General features: G+C 39.3%; 1 protein-coding gene across 1 annotated transcript in view; it reads right to left on the bottom strand.

Moving 5' to 3' along the window:
- Positions 1-9,164: 9,164 nt before the first annotated feature.
- The window catches only part of adgrl2a (adhesion G protein-coupled receptor L2a), a 118,130-nt gene continuing 111,803 nt past the window's right edge, over positions 9,165-15,491 (bottom strand). The window contains exon 21 of the mRNA XM_079844496.1: positions 9,165-11,469. Coding sequence (XP_079700622.1) covers positions 10,709-11,469 — 761 coding nt within the window. The 3' untranslated portion in view covers positions 9,165-10,708. The remainder of the gene's footprint in view (positions 11,470-15,491) is intronic.

Below are 15,491 nucleotides of genomic sequence, written 5' to 3'. Positions count from 1 at the left end.
GCTGGTCAGAAAACTTGGAGGTGCCTTCTACCTGTAAATTGTTTTGAGAGTTTGGGTTTGCTGATATCAGGTTGACTGACTTGTCTTTGGAGGGCTGGGTTCTGAAGAGGGGAGACTTGAAAAGCTTGAAAATGAGCTCTGTTGCACTTCCCAGCAAAAACAGCCCTGACCCAGCAAGTATGCATTAAATTGATCAAAAGTGACATTAAAGACATTTATAATGTTACAGAAGATTCTATTTATATTAAATGCTGTTCTTTTGGACTTTCTATTCATCAAAGAATCCTGAAAAAACATGTTTTACACAATGATTTCTGAAGGATCATGTGATACTGAAGACTATGAGTCTGAAAATTCAGCTTTGCATCACAGAAATAAACTACATTTTACAGTTTATTTTTTGTATTTTTAATAAAATAAATGCAGCCTTGTTGAGCATAAGAGACTTCTAAAAAATCTTACCGATCAAAAACCTTTGGGCAGCAGTTTATAAAAGATGTAACAATGCATAAGATACTATTTTTGGGAGCTCAGAATGTCATTCTTTACATTAATTAGCAGTAATTCTTATGACGCATCACCTAAAGGGCAGCCGTGACATCAAACTCATAATAATCATGAACAAATCTCAGCAGATGAGTCCAGTCAATTTTAGATTATCATTTTACAGCTGTGTTGTGACATCATAGTGAGATCCAGACATGACTGAAGCACACAACGTGACATTTATTGAGAGGCTAATTTCAGACTCTTCAGGATCAGACTGCAGTCATCAAGACCCCACAGAGTTCAGAACTACACTGGAGTGCACATAATCCAACCTTGTGTGATACATAAACCTATCCGTGGCGACTCATCAGGGTAGGCAAGGGAAACAAAGCCTATCCAGTATTTTGAGGTGATAATGTTAATGCAAAGTTATTGATTTCATTTCATGTCTTAAAATGTGCCGAATCTGGTGATGTAAGTATAATCGGTTACACTTTATTTCAAGGTATCGTTGTTAAAGTGTAATTATAAATTTAAAGGGATAGTTCACCAAAAATGAAAATTAGCCAATGATTTACTCACCCTCAAGTCATCCTAGGTGTATATGACATTATTCTTTCAGACGAATACAATTGTTATGTTATTATAATAATTATTACATTAACATTAATTTTATTATTATTATTATTATTATTATTATTATTATTATTATTATTATTATCAGAGTTATATAAATGTCCTGACTCTTATCGGAGTTATCAATTTTTATCTGAGTTATATTTAAAAACTTTAAAAACTTAAATAACTAGCTTCTAACAGATGGCCTACACAAGTCAACTTATGCCAAAAGAATAACAACTGACGTGATATATCACACAGGATGGAGGAGTATCGCAAGCTTTGACGCCTCTCACAGTTCAAACAAATAGGGCTGGGCAACAAACTCAAGCCCCTCTTCTCTTACATCGAAATCCTCCGGCATTTATCTTTACACATTCTCATTGTAGACTTCTAATTCATGGTCGGTGTTTTGTTTTGCTCTATCCTCTGCGCTTCCGCGTTCGTCAATACGTTGTGTGTCAGGTCAGTGGTTACTCTTTTGCCGTAAATCGATGCGTATGGCCGTCTGTTGGAGGCTAGTTATTTTAGTTTATAAAGTTTTAAATATGGATATTTTTCCACACAAACACATCGCTTCACTTCAGAAGGTCTTTATTAACCCCCCGGAGCCGTGTGGAACACTTTTATGATGGATTAGATGGACTTTTATTGACTTCAAAACAGAATCAGCCATTCACTGCCAATATAAAGCTTGGAAGAGCCAGGACATTTTTTTATCTGAAAGATGAATGTCATATACACCTAGGATGACTTATTTGTCTAATTTTAATTTTTGGGTGAACTAACCCTAATTACTGGGTAATGGTAATTAACTACATGTACTTACTATAGGGTTATGATTAGGGTTTGGTTTGGTTTGGTTTGGTTTAGGGTCAGTTGGAAGCAATTATGCATAATTTATAGTTATTACTATAAATGTAACATGCAACATCGACTTTTAAAATAAAGTGTTACCCATGTACTTACTATAGTTATGGTAGGATTAGGGTTTGGTTTTGAGTTAGTTGCATTTCATTTTGAATAATTTTCTATTATTACTATGATAACTACATGTAACATATGTAACGAGGACACTGTGAAATAAAGTGTTAACGTCTTTTGGAAAACTGTGCTAAGGGAAATCTGAAGGGATAAAGAAGGGGTGTAGGAGGCAAATCCATAGCCTGGAACTTTTGACTCCATCTGTAAAAAAAATAATCCAATCAATATCCAGTATTTCACTTTCAGTGGTTAGAGTGATGAGAAAAAAATACATTGCAGGGGAAGCTAGCCTCCCTTGGTACTCATCATAGAGACATAATTACATGATATTAGTTTGAACTGTTAATGTACCAACCACTGATAATTTACCAACTACCTTAATCATGGATAGTCGAGATATTGAATATTTGATCTCCAACACATTTTAGTGTGATAGGCTAGACGAGTGAAATTATATTAAAATCCTTGGGAGGGGATCCCCAGACCACTACAATCTAGTGTGCCTCACCTATTTTAACAACCACCAGCTGTCACTGGAAACTGTAGAATTTCACTGCTTTGTGGAGTTATTTTAAGTATAAAAAAAGTCAGTTGTAATAATACAGTAAGAGAATACCATAGCACATGGCATGCGGATAGTATAGCTAAGATCATTTGAAAGAACTTGATTTGAAATGTTTGAGTTCATATTGAAATCTCTGTCTATTTATTGCAGACTTCGGTCCACTTGAGCACAGTGAGACATGGTTCTAAAATTCAAGAGGTAAAATTACTGGGGTTTGTTTCTCAAGACGCTTAAAAAGGTTTGCCAAAAAGAAACTTCATGAATGAAATAGAAATCAATATTCACTGAACATTTTGCCCTCTGCAACTATGCATCAATAATGTCAAACGTGGGACGTGAGACAAGTTTTTTTTTTTTTTTAAGTGAGAACGTGGAAGGTGAAAAAATTCAAAATCTCTATTTGCTCTCCATTTAATCTTAGTGCTGTAAAAGAAACAATTGAGGGGGAAAAAAAATCTCATTTGTGATTTTCTTTTCTATTGGAAGCACCACACAGCTAAATTGCCTTTCTTGACAGGTAAAGGATGACAATATTCAAGGGGAAGAAAACACAAGGTGACTCTTTCTACCCAGATAGCGTGAAGATTTTGCTTTGATGATGTTCTAATTTAGAGTTTTCTTTTATCTCGACACTGCAATCAATGTGCAGACAAAAAAATCATTTATTTGCTGAATAAATATTTGAAAGGAAAAAATCTGAGCTTTGTTACTCCTTTGAATGTTCGATTCACCCTGAAGTACTTTCCAGTCTTTGAATTTCTTCCTATAATTGTGAAATAAAAAAGATCATTCAAATGCACGTTATCCATAACTCCGGTCACATGAATTGAGCAAACCCTGATGCCCCGCATCTCAATAAGGCCAAATAAACCACAGATAAATTATTTGCCCTGATCACCCATTCGTTTAGTCATCTGGCACTCTATCGCCATCAGCAAGGCAATTCATAATCAATATTCACCCAGAAAGCACACCTGCATCCAAGGTTGTGCTCCAAACCTGATTAATTAATGATGCTCTGTTGTATCCCTGTTGATGTAATGATGAAATTTCACAACCAGAATAAAACAAAATAAAATATCTAAAGAAAGCTCTAACCATTATCATGTTCTTAAAAAATGAAGCTGTGACGTCAAGTGTAAAAAGAAAATGTTACTGGCCCAATCTAGTCTGAGGAACTATATGATGGGAGTTGAGACAGATCTGAATCTTGCAAGTTATCTCATGCCTTGTGCGGCCTGTTGCGGTGGAGCCCTGCACACCATGTTGCGGCCCGAAGTGTGGGCCGCTCTAATGCTGCCATGGTAGATATTGAGAGGCATTTATGGATTAACCTCTTGGGGCTCCAGGAGAAGGAAATAGCTTTTCTTCTTGGCTCCCCAGTGTTGCCTTCTGGACTTTTGCCATCACTGTCGAGTTAGTGATCCAAAAGTTCAAGGACACGAGTATTAAGTTAGCGGCGTTTGAGCTGTACATCCCCCACCATGTTCTCTACATCCCCCTCTTCTGACCCTATTGCTGGCCCAAGCTGGAGAGTGTTTCTGGCCATGCCCTGTCTCCGAGGAGTTGGGGCTCTAGGTGGCGATCTTGCAGGAAGCCAAAAAAAGGGATCTAACAAAGGTTATTTCAGCCAGATGTAAAAAGCCGAACCCTGACCTCAGGTGGTAGCAATATGATCCCTCTATAACAGTAAAGGCCTGTTCACACCGGGACGTTTTTTGCGCGCGTTTATCGCCGACGTTTAACGCCTCGTGACTAAACAATGGGCGCCAATGTGAGTGTGCACACCGACGCGTAAAACGGCAGGCGTAAAAGCGTCATTAAAAAAAAAAACGCCTCGGGTTCATTTTTTTATTTTGACGCGGCGCGTTAAAAACTGGCTGACCAATGAGATCAGCGCTTTTGTTCACGTGCCTGGAGCTGCTGAAGTGACAGTAAAACACGACTTGGTGGCGCTCAAGCACAAAACGGTCTTGCCGAGCACACATTGATACGAAGAAGAAGTAGTAAGTAGACAAAGAAGAAGATGGGCTGCTAATGTCGCTTGCCAGTTAGCAAAAAGTGCCATAGACATAATATATCTGTGGTTTTGGCAAGCACATAAATACTGTCTCTCCTTTTCTTCTGTGTGACAAGCGAGTGTCAGAAGCGTAAGTGCCGCAGCACCACCTTATGTACCGGGAGCGCATCTACTGAATGTGCACGTTCACTCGCCGCATCGCCAGTGGAAATCGCTTGGGTGTGAACACTCAAGACGCGCCGAAAAACGTCACGAAAAACGCCGGCGATAAGCGCGTGCGATATTCGTCCCGGTGTGTACAGGCCTTAAGGTTGTGACAAAGTGGATGATGGGCAAATAACGCAACTTGCGACCCACTCAATCATTAGTCACACTTCCCCCTTCATGGGAGTACAGAGGTGTTAGCTATGTGCTCCCTTTGTGATCACGTCAATAGGATAGACAATACAGGAAGATTGGGCAATACCACTCATGGGGCTGAGAAGCATTAATCTGCTTCTTGTTGAATCACATTCATCTGCTTCTTGTTGAATCAAATTCTTAATGGAGTAACGGGTTGCTCCTTCACTAGGGGATGAGGCAGCTATCTGTGCCCCCTCCTAGATTGGAGGCTGCATCAGGCCGTTCCCATATATGGATGGGCAGTACAGTACGTCAGTACGTAGAATGAGCTTTTCCACTTCTGCATCCAATCTATACCTGGACTATGTTAGCACATTTGCCAAATGGTTCAAAAGGGGTATGAGTGTAAAAGTGGATTCTGTCGCAGCTAACGACCCACTCTCTGTTGTTTGCTGGAACTGTAGGAATGGCCAACCACCAGCCGATAAGAGTTACTTGGTAGAGAATGGTACGAGAGTGCTAGGACACTCTGCTCTCTCAGTGGCCCCTCCGGTTCATACTGGAGGTAATAGTCAGACGATTGTACGTTGACTATTTCCTGCAAGTGTGTGGAGCACTTCCTTAAGGATTTGGTGGCAAATGTTCTCAAATTGGCAATGGTGAGCAATGTGTTGCTATGGCACTCTGATGCTTATTCACCTGATCAAGCTGGAGAACATTGCCATGTTTCCTAGGTAAAGCAAACAATTAAGAGGAAGGGGTTCTCTCCTGAGGCATCTCCTGGTCTTTAGAATGGGATGCTAAAATCACTTGATCCCTGGGTGTAATTTTCAGAGCAAAAAACTTAAACTTCACAACTCTTCCCCCAGACTGACTTTGTGATGTCTAGTTGCCCCACTGAGAATTATCAACCCTTTTGCTCCACGCATACTCTTCAAAGACACTTGGTAGATTAGGGGTGGCAGTGGCTCAGTGGTTCATGTAGGTTTTCTACAGTCCAGAAGGTTGGTGGTTCTATCCCCGGTTCCACCTGACCAAGTGTCGAGGTGTCCATGAGCAAGACACCTAACCCCAGCTGCTCCCGATGAACTGTATGGGGCCTTGCATGGCTGACACCGCTGTCGGTGTATGAATGGGTGAGTGTGAGGCAATGTGTAAAGCGCTTTGAATGGCCATGGGTCTGTTGAAAGCACTATATAAATGCAGTCCATTTACCATTTTACCATAGATTGATTGTTCTCAGTGAGATAACAGTACTGGCTACAACAAACAGACATGCAGTCCCAAAGAAATTGAATTTTCTCCACTAATTCATTGACAATATGTCTAATGAATGAACACGCATTTTCCCAGTACATTTTTTTTGTATTATTACTGTTTATATATTGCCTTTTTATATTGTATAGTGTTATGCATGCCTGATGATAGAACTACTAGTTAATGTAGCCCCATCTAGGTGGTGTCGCCTCTCAAAATATTCCTAATTTAATGACTCACACTTTGGTGGACATCACTTTCAGAATTACACCTTTCTCACTGGTCAAGCCAAAAATCAAAGGTGAGACCTCTGTGGGACTTAAAAGCAAACACAAAGAGCCCTCCAGGCTCGAGTGCTGGCTTCTGCTCCTGATTGCTGTTCGCGTGAGACCTCATCTGGCCCTGCCGGTGCAGCAGAGCTGACCAGCCCCACACACATCAAGCCATATGTACCTTCTTCAACCATAACAGTGTCAACTAACACCGTAAGTTCTCTTCATTCAATGATGAAGACATCGGTTGCAACTTCAGCACCATCAGACCAAACTATCAAGACTTTCTCCTGCAACTGTATACCCAGATGCTCTTCATCAGCTAAGGCAAATACAAGTAACGTACGATATACTACATCACTGTTTAATTAGTTAACGTTGTTAACAAAGGAGCTTTGTAATAAGAACTGATGGTTCTTCCAGATGTTAGACTATTTTCATAGATGTATTCCTCTGTTCTGGTTTTCCAGTCACTTTCACTTTCCATTCTACCCATGTATGCGTGATTGTGTGTTTTGTTTAGATTAGTTATGTGTTTGTGTTTTAGCTAAATAATCGTTTGTGCACATTTGTATGAGTTGATTCTGGTCTGCTTATAAATCAATGTCAATTTAACGATTTGATCACAGCTACATGCTAAGAAAGAGTTATTTTTCTGTGGCCACGAAAATTATCTTTTCTGGAGAGTTGAAAGATGATCATTCACGAGTTTGCACTTACAAATAAGTCAGATAGAATATGCATGTTTGGCATGCTGACTGAGGAGAGGGCTACGTGCTCAGTATTATATATTTGCACCAAACTGCGATGGACTGTGTATTCTGACACCTTTCTATCAGAACCAGCATTAACTTCTTGAGCAATTTGAACTACAGTAGCTCATCTGTTTGACTGGACCCATAGACTGTATGGATGATGGGCATTCACTTTCTTCCGTTGATGTACAGTAAGTGAAGCCGCCAGTGTTCAAATATGGCCCTGACATCTTGGGCCTCGAGTCTGCGCAGTAGTGAGCGCGAATTTGAGCCACGATATCAAGGTCCCACACTCACACTCTCGCCTAATAAACGTTTTGTGAAATAAATGTAGAGATTAAAGTTAAAGCTCCAATCTCCTCCCGAAGTTCCCCAAAAATTACGGTTAGTTCCTCAGAGAAGCTGTCAATCTCAGCTGTCAATCATAACACCACACCCCCATTGTTATAGCATCAAATAACTAATTAAAACCAAACTCATTTAAAGAACGAACACTTGAACTAAAATTAGTGTGATAAAAACAGTCTAAAATGACAGAAACCATCTTTGGAAAATGTTTTATTTGAAGTGTAATTTTATGTGTTATTTTTAGTTTGTCTATGTCCCATTACATTTCATGGAGAGGGCGGGCTTTATGACCTATACTGCATCCAGTCACCTGGGAGCGATCGAGACACTTTGGCTTCACTTTTCAGGACTTGTGTGGCACACTTGATCGGACCACACAGGCCAGCCTTTGCTCCCCACGTGCATCAATGAGCCTTGGCCGCCCATGACCCTGTCGCCAGTTCACCACTGTTCCTTTCTTGGACCACTTTTGATAGATTCTGATCACTGCAGACCAGAAAAAACCCACAAGAGCTGGGGTTTTGGAGATGATCTGACCCAGTCATCACAATTTGTCCCTTGTCAAACTCACTCAAATCCGTACGCTTGTCCATTTTTCCTGCTTCTAACACATCAACTTTGAGGACAAAATGTTCACTTGCTGCCTAATACATCCCATCCACTAACAAGAACCGTGATGAAGAGATAATCAGTGTTATTCACTTCACCTGTTATGCCTGATATGTGTATACATGCTGATAGGATAGATGTGGTAATTGCAGATGACAAGTTGTTTGGATAGACCATTTGAACGTGCTCCTCCCAAACTTTGTTAATAAAACATCATTGTGCATTTGCTGGACAAACAGATTCATTGATTGTAATATTAATTCAGTTACATGAAGTTAATTTGATTAAAACATATAACATTATCACACAAAATTAGATGTAGGCTGTTTAAACTGTTATTATGCTTTTAAACAATAAATATGTATTTGTCAGTATACATTACACAATATTTAGAAATCCGTAAGCTAGCATTTCATTCTCCTGACATAAATTATGAGGATTTCAGATCATTTCAAAGAGGCACAGGGGAAATTTAGAGATTATGTCAGCAGGTGCAGTACAAGTAGCTGTATGAAAGAAACTTTCTGAAGAGTAATAGTGTGAAACAGGACTTCAGAAAGACAGGTTCAAAACTTCATAAACTGCAGTTTTTCTCCAGTAAATGAACCTACCATTCCCCCGTGCACTGCCCTCTAGCTATAATGCAGCAAACTCAGGCTATTTATGAGGGTTCATATTGCAGTTTATGTATCCGCTTACAATGCTTTTCACTTTGATGTGCATCACCAGCTTAAATAGCATAAACATGCCAAACTACTGAGATAAAAGAGAAATTAAAAACTGTCTCAGTTTTAAAATGGATTGACAATCTTTCTGTTCGTGCATCTTTACACAAACAAGTAAACACGAAGATATTTTTTAATCACTGAAGTGTAAATAAAAAAGGCATTAAACAGATAGACAAAAATTCACATTTATTTATTGTTAAACAAGTGTAGAACTTTACATCCTTTGTAGAGATGGGCTCTTTAACATGTTTATCAGAGATGGGTTCCTTAATTATGCTTATGAAGATGAACTACGTCGACCAGTGCTGTAAAATATTCACAAAAGTATAATTTTTAAAGAATAATTTAATAAATAAATATCCAACCCCAGCTGCAGTAATAGACCTTAAAGAAGAAGGTTCTACTCCAAGCTCAGCTGCCTTCGGTCACTACATTTCATGCTTTGCACAGATTTGCACAAAATAAATTTGTGCAAGGCATGAGAACATTAGAATCTAATTGATCTAAAGTGGCAAACCCATTTTCATGAACAGGACAGAGGAATTTCAATGTTGTTTGCAGCGTACATGAGGTCATCCACCAATTGCATCATCATAAACAAGCTTCTGAACTTTTTACATAGTAATCTCATTTTCAAAATCTCTTCATTTGCTTTATGTTTAGGGTTGTTCCTATTTATTTTATAGCAATTTATTTTACACAATCAATACAACAAAATATATTGTTCTATGTTATATCATTACCCTTGACAGTTCCGTGTAAGATTGAGAAAATATAAGGCCTGGGGTTTGTTTGCTAGTGTTCATATGGGATTTTGATGATGATTGTAAAGGGGGTTACAGAACTCCTTTATTTCAGTCTGGACAATCTCTGCATGTCTTAAGGTCCTGCAAATTCCATTTTTTGTAATAATAAAGGAAATCAAAACTGCATTCAAAAGAGAAATATGTGAACATATATGTACATCCTTTGAGAAACGTATGCACTGGAACGAGAAAGACTATTTTTTTTGGCTTCATTTTATTTTTTATGTGAAATTGTATTCCTATTACCAGGCCCACATGGAATCTGCAACCCAAGAACACAGCAGATTTCAGCATAAAACCATAATTAACAAAGTTTTACTGTACATATCATGTGACCCTTGTATGTTTGTTTATTAAATAATTGTGGCTAAATTGATTACATTCAGCTACCAATAACAGGGTAACAATAATATTTGCAAAAATCATTTTCCCTATTAATGTTTTTTTTTGTTTTTGTCTTGTTTTCCAGTAAAAACACACTTATTTATCTTGCTTTGAGGCAATGTCTTCAACTGAGATTATGTTTCTAACCCCATTTTTTCTTTCTTCTTTTAAACCTTCTTAATTTTTGAAAAATATAAAAAAATAATTTCAAAACAAAACTCAATTAATCTCAATTACGCATTTTTGCTACTCAAGTTTTTTTTTTCTTTTCATATTTTTACTGAGAAACAAGGCATACGTTTTGTGTGTCACAAAACGGAATCTCACTGCAAATTTCTGCCTAAAATCAGCACAGAAAATGTGATTAAAAAGTCTGCAGATTCCGTCTGGGCCTGCCTGTAACTCGTTGGACAGCAGCGGTACTTCTCCATTATGTGTGCAGTTATGTGGGAGGCTAAAAAAAGGAAGACCACTCTGCCATCGGTGGATGGGCGGGGCTGTGTACATGGTGGGCGGTGCTTACAGTTCGTTTTAAAGGCTTGTGACCAGCTGCATTTGTCCCTCTCGTACGTCCCCCTCGGGGACACAAGCGTCTTTAGAGACAGGGATGATGAGGCCCTCGCTACTGTCTCTGCTCATCTGATAATATGCGTGCAGCTGTTGGCCTGACCCCAGGTTGGGCATGCTTTTATAGTAAACGTCTTCGTTCGGACTGTGTTTGGATGGCGAAAGGTCCTGGCCAATGTCTAGGCTGCTCTCCGAGAACGGCGAGTCTCTAAGGTTTGGCATGCTGGTGTACACCGAGTCTCTGTTGGGGGAGGGCAAGACGGTTTCGGTAGGAGGCGGGAGCTGGCCGATGTAGCTGTGGGGTTGCGGAGCTTCCATGTCGGCCCTCGCTCTCCCCTGCGTGTGGTACAGGAGCGAGTGAGTTCGCTGGGGGATGAGGGGGGCATCGAGCGTGCGGGGATGCGTGTGGTGCAGCCCCAGGCCGTCCATCTCGCTGTCCCCGCCCACCTGCACCAGGGACGATGTCTCGGCGACCACAGGTCCCTCCCCTCTGCTGATCCGTGCCCCCTTTTTGGTGCTGATATGGGACTCTGCAGCCCTGAGGTTGTTGTGCACAAGCTCTGAGATGATCATCTTCTCAAAGGCTGTGTCATTAAGACTGAGCCCGCAATCCACCACCTGCACGCCATCGCTGTAGTTATGAAGTGAGTAGCTGTTATTAAAGTTGCCGTTGAGTGGAAGAGTACCGAACGTGTTCGTATCTCTGCCGCTGGTCACCGAGTGTCCTGCAACAACACAAGAGGAAGGAAAACGTTAGATCTAGCAAAATCAAAAACAAAAAGAAAATCGAAATCGAAATGTTTAATGCTGTTTAGGACCTGGATTTGAGTCAAATGCAGAAATGCTCAAATCTGTTAAAATGTAAAAATTGGAAATTTCCAGTATTCACTAAATAGTTCCCTGCAGAAAGTGATTTTCTTACTAAATTTTCGTTGTCTTGTTTTCCAGTACAAATATATAAACATTCTTAAATCAAGATTTATTTACTTAAGTGGCCACGATTTAACAATTTGTTCCCATGACTTACAAATAAGCCAGCATGTTTTACTTATTCGTTCCCTCATTTTAATTGAAGTGTGTGCACAATATAATCATTTCTCTTCTCAAGATACTGATTCATGGCCACATTGTAATAATTAATTCCCTGGTTTTAGTTAAAGGACAACTCCGGTGAAAAATGAACCTAGGGATAATTAACACATGGTTACCGAGTAGATCGTTCTCTGGGATGCGTTTTCATGAAAATTGAATGTAAAGAGTTTTATCTCTAAAAACAGATTAGCTTATAACGCTAGTAAATGGGGCACAGAATAAGTAAAATTAAATCGCTAGTTAATACCACTAACAAGGCTCAAAATAGCCTCACACTAACACGGTAGCATAGTGAGGGTCCCTACATGCAAACCGAAGCATTGAGAACTTTGTAAGTGTACAAACAGTTTAATAAGAAGATAGTTTATAAAGACAGAACATTACGCGTACACAGACAGGAGCCATCTTGGAAAACAGTCTCGACAAGTCGAGCCACGAACGCTGTGCTAAGCTGCGATAATTCCTATAGACCAACTCACTTAGCACAGCGTTCGTGGCTCGAGTCGTCGAGACTGTTTTCCATGATGATGGCTCCTGTCTGTATACGCCTAATGTTCTGTCTTTATAAAGTATCTACTTGTACACTTACAAAGTTCTCAATGCTTCGGTTTGCATGTAGGGACCCTCATTATGCTACCGTGTTAGTGTGAGGCTATTTTGAGCCTTGTTAGTGGTATTAACTAGCGATTTAATTTTACAAATTCTTAATGGAAAATTAGTTTTTGCTTAAAAGAATTATCTGCCAGTAGGTTAAGAAAAATAATCCTGTTTTCCCATTGAAATAAGTTTATTTTTCTGACCATGTTGACAGATTTTTTTCCCCTTCTCATTTTAAGCATAAACTCACTTGATTTTGATACATTTTCAGAAAACAAGACTTAAAGGGATAGTTCACCCAAAAATGAAAATTATAACATAAATTACTCACCTTCAAGCCAAGGTGTATATGACATTCTTCTTTCAGACAAATACAACCGGAGTTATATTAAAAAATGTCCTGGCTCTTCCAAGCTTTATAATGGCAGTGAATGGCAGCCCAAAATATGAAGCCCAAAAAAGTGCATCCATCCATTATAAAAATAATCCACATGGCTTGGTTAATAAAGGCCTTCTGAAGTGAATTGATGGGTTTGTGTAAGAAAAATATCCATATTTAAAACTGTATAAAACCTTTTAAAACTTCCGTATTCAACTTACGAAGAAAGTGTAATGCCAATTGCAGTTAAAAATGCTTACGCTACGTCTGACGCCATTGTCGTGCCAGTCATGCTTTTTTGGTAAGTTGTATATGGAAGGCGGTCCGCCGGAAGCTAGATATTTTAGAAGGACTTTATTAACCCCCAGGAGATGTGTGGATTACTTTTATAATGGATGGATACACTTTTTTGGTCTTCAAATTTTGGGCTGTCAAAATTCACTGCCATTATAAAGCTTGGAAGAGCCAGGACATGTGTTAATATAACTCTGATTGTATTCGGCTGAAAGAAGAATGTCATATACACATAGGATAGCTTGAAATTATGAAATGATGGGATAATTTTCATTTTTGGGTGAACTATTCCTATATTATCATGTAATTTTGCTTCTCAAAAAAATGTATCAAGTAAATATACAGTATCTTGATTTAAGAATGTTTAGATATTTGTACTGGAAAACAAAACACACATACTGAATACGTGTAGCACTACTTTCAGTGCGATTATATGCAAATTACTTGGAATCCAGTTTAACTAGGTTGCATTTTTATATTTTTGAGTGCTTGGATAAAAGTTGTGCGCAGTTCTACAGTATGCCAGATCACACTAGTCCACTTCATCTAGCTGTGCCTGACCCTCCACACCGAATTTGCATAATTTCTCTCCTGAATTGGCAGCCACAGGCAAATTCCTCCCAATTTGAGGTTCTGAATCAAACAATTTTGAAAAAATTCACAATGACCATTACATATCAGCACATTGGTTTCAACTATATCCTAAACAACATTAAAATCAGTCAATAGACTTCAAACATCACAGACACGAATGAGAGAGCGGCACAGATGTGTATTCACAGATGAAAGAGCGGTGACAGTCAAAGAATTCATCAACATAAGCTTGTATTTGAAGCGGTTAAGGCGGTGGGGGTGAAGGGTTTGAAAGTAACGGAAAAAAGCCAAACAAAACAAAACAAAACAAAACAAAAAAACAGCAATTTTTCACACTACAGAGAGCGAATGAAAGCGAAAGCATCCAACAGACAGGAGAGAGAAAACTCACTCTGAACAACTCACATCAAGTCTGTCTGTTCAGGCCAGCAGACCTGAGCGCTGCTGATGAACAAAAAGAACACAAAACAAAAAGGAAAATGATTTATTGTATAACATGATGAGTTATCAATAACATAAAACAAGGAACAAAACAAAAACAAAATTACAACGTTAGCGCAAGCAAAGGGTTTAGCAAATTAAATTAACATCACAATTAAGGCCTTTTCCCTCCGTTAAATGTCACATTTGGGTTTGTTTGCTGGACTGGAGTTTATGTGGTAATTTGAGCTCATTTGCGTGCTGGTGAATGGTTGGCCGTCTGCATGAGCTACGATAATCTTTAACTGCGTCTTATGAGAGCCCACCGGTGGGCGGTTCGGACACAGCAATTCTCAGAACATCTCCACAGAAACGTCAAGACAAAGGAAGGAGATGGCAGATGGGAACAGAAGAGGGACAGTAATTTGAGGAAAGGGAGTTTAAAAGAGATTTCTGCTGGAAATTGAGACTGAATGGCTAAAGAAACATGAGTATTTTTCTCTAACAGAATTCCTCACCAAACTCGTAAACAGACAGAATGATGTGTTAAACTGTAACTATAGGGTAACAGAGAATATACAGTGACCCCAAAAAGGACACTTTATGGACACTTTAGCTAATAAATAAATAAATAGATCAGCATTAGAGCTGCACGATTAATTGTTAAATGATCGTGATCTCGATTCAAACACCCTCGCAATCTTATTTCTGAATGACAGAGATTCTCCTGTGTCTATGGCCCCGTCCACACGAAGCCAGAACTTTCCCTATCAGAACTTTTTTTTTTTTCCTCATTTCAAGAAATATCTGCGTACACACGAGAGCATGAAAACGGCTCAAAACGATGTAGTATACATGCCAGGCCAGTAAGTGGGACTGTAATTCTGCCACAGAAATACACTAAAAACGGAGAAGAAGAGTTGTGGCTAGAAGGGGTACGGCAACAGTCGGAGGTGAGGTAAAATCTCACAATAAAATAACAATAAATACATTTGCTACTTACCAGATGTGTTTTATTAACGCATACACCTACCCCAACCCTAAACATACCCTTACAATAATGCAAATACAGTAATTAAACAACGCAGTCTTGATGTGCGCATGCCCAGTGCCCGTAGTTGTATCCCTTCGCGCAGGACGTGGTGTGATGACATCACCGTTTCACAAAATATATGGATTGGCTGTATACACGAAACCGCAAGGGTGTCGTTTTCAGATTTATCCACTTTAGGACCCGGTTTCAAAAAATAGCGGTTTCAGTCTCCCAAAACGCCGAATCCGTGTGGACGAAACGCCAATACGATAAAAAATACGTATACGTATACAGTGAAACGCGTCTCCGTGTGGACAGGCCCTATGAAACCTTTGACA

This window comes from Gobio gobio, assembly GCF_949357685.1.
Source record: "Gobio gobio genome assembly, chromosome: 19".
Lineage (NCBI taxonomy): Eukaryota > Metazoa > Chordata > Actinopteri > Cypriniformes > Gobionidae > Gobio > Gobio gobio.
The sequence above is the reverse complement of the archived record's forward strand: the minus strand, read 5'-3'. Positions and strand labels throughout refer to the sequence as shown.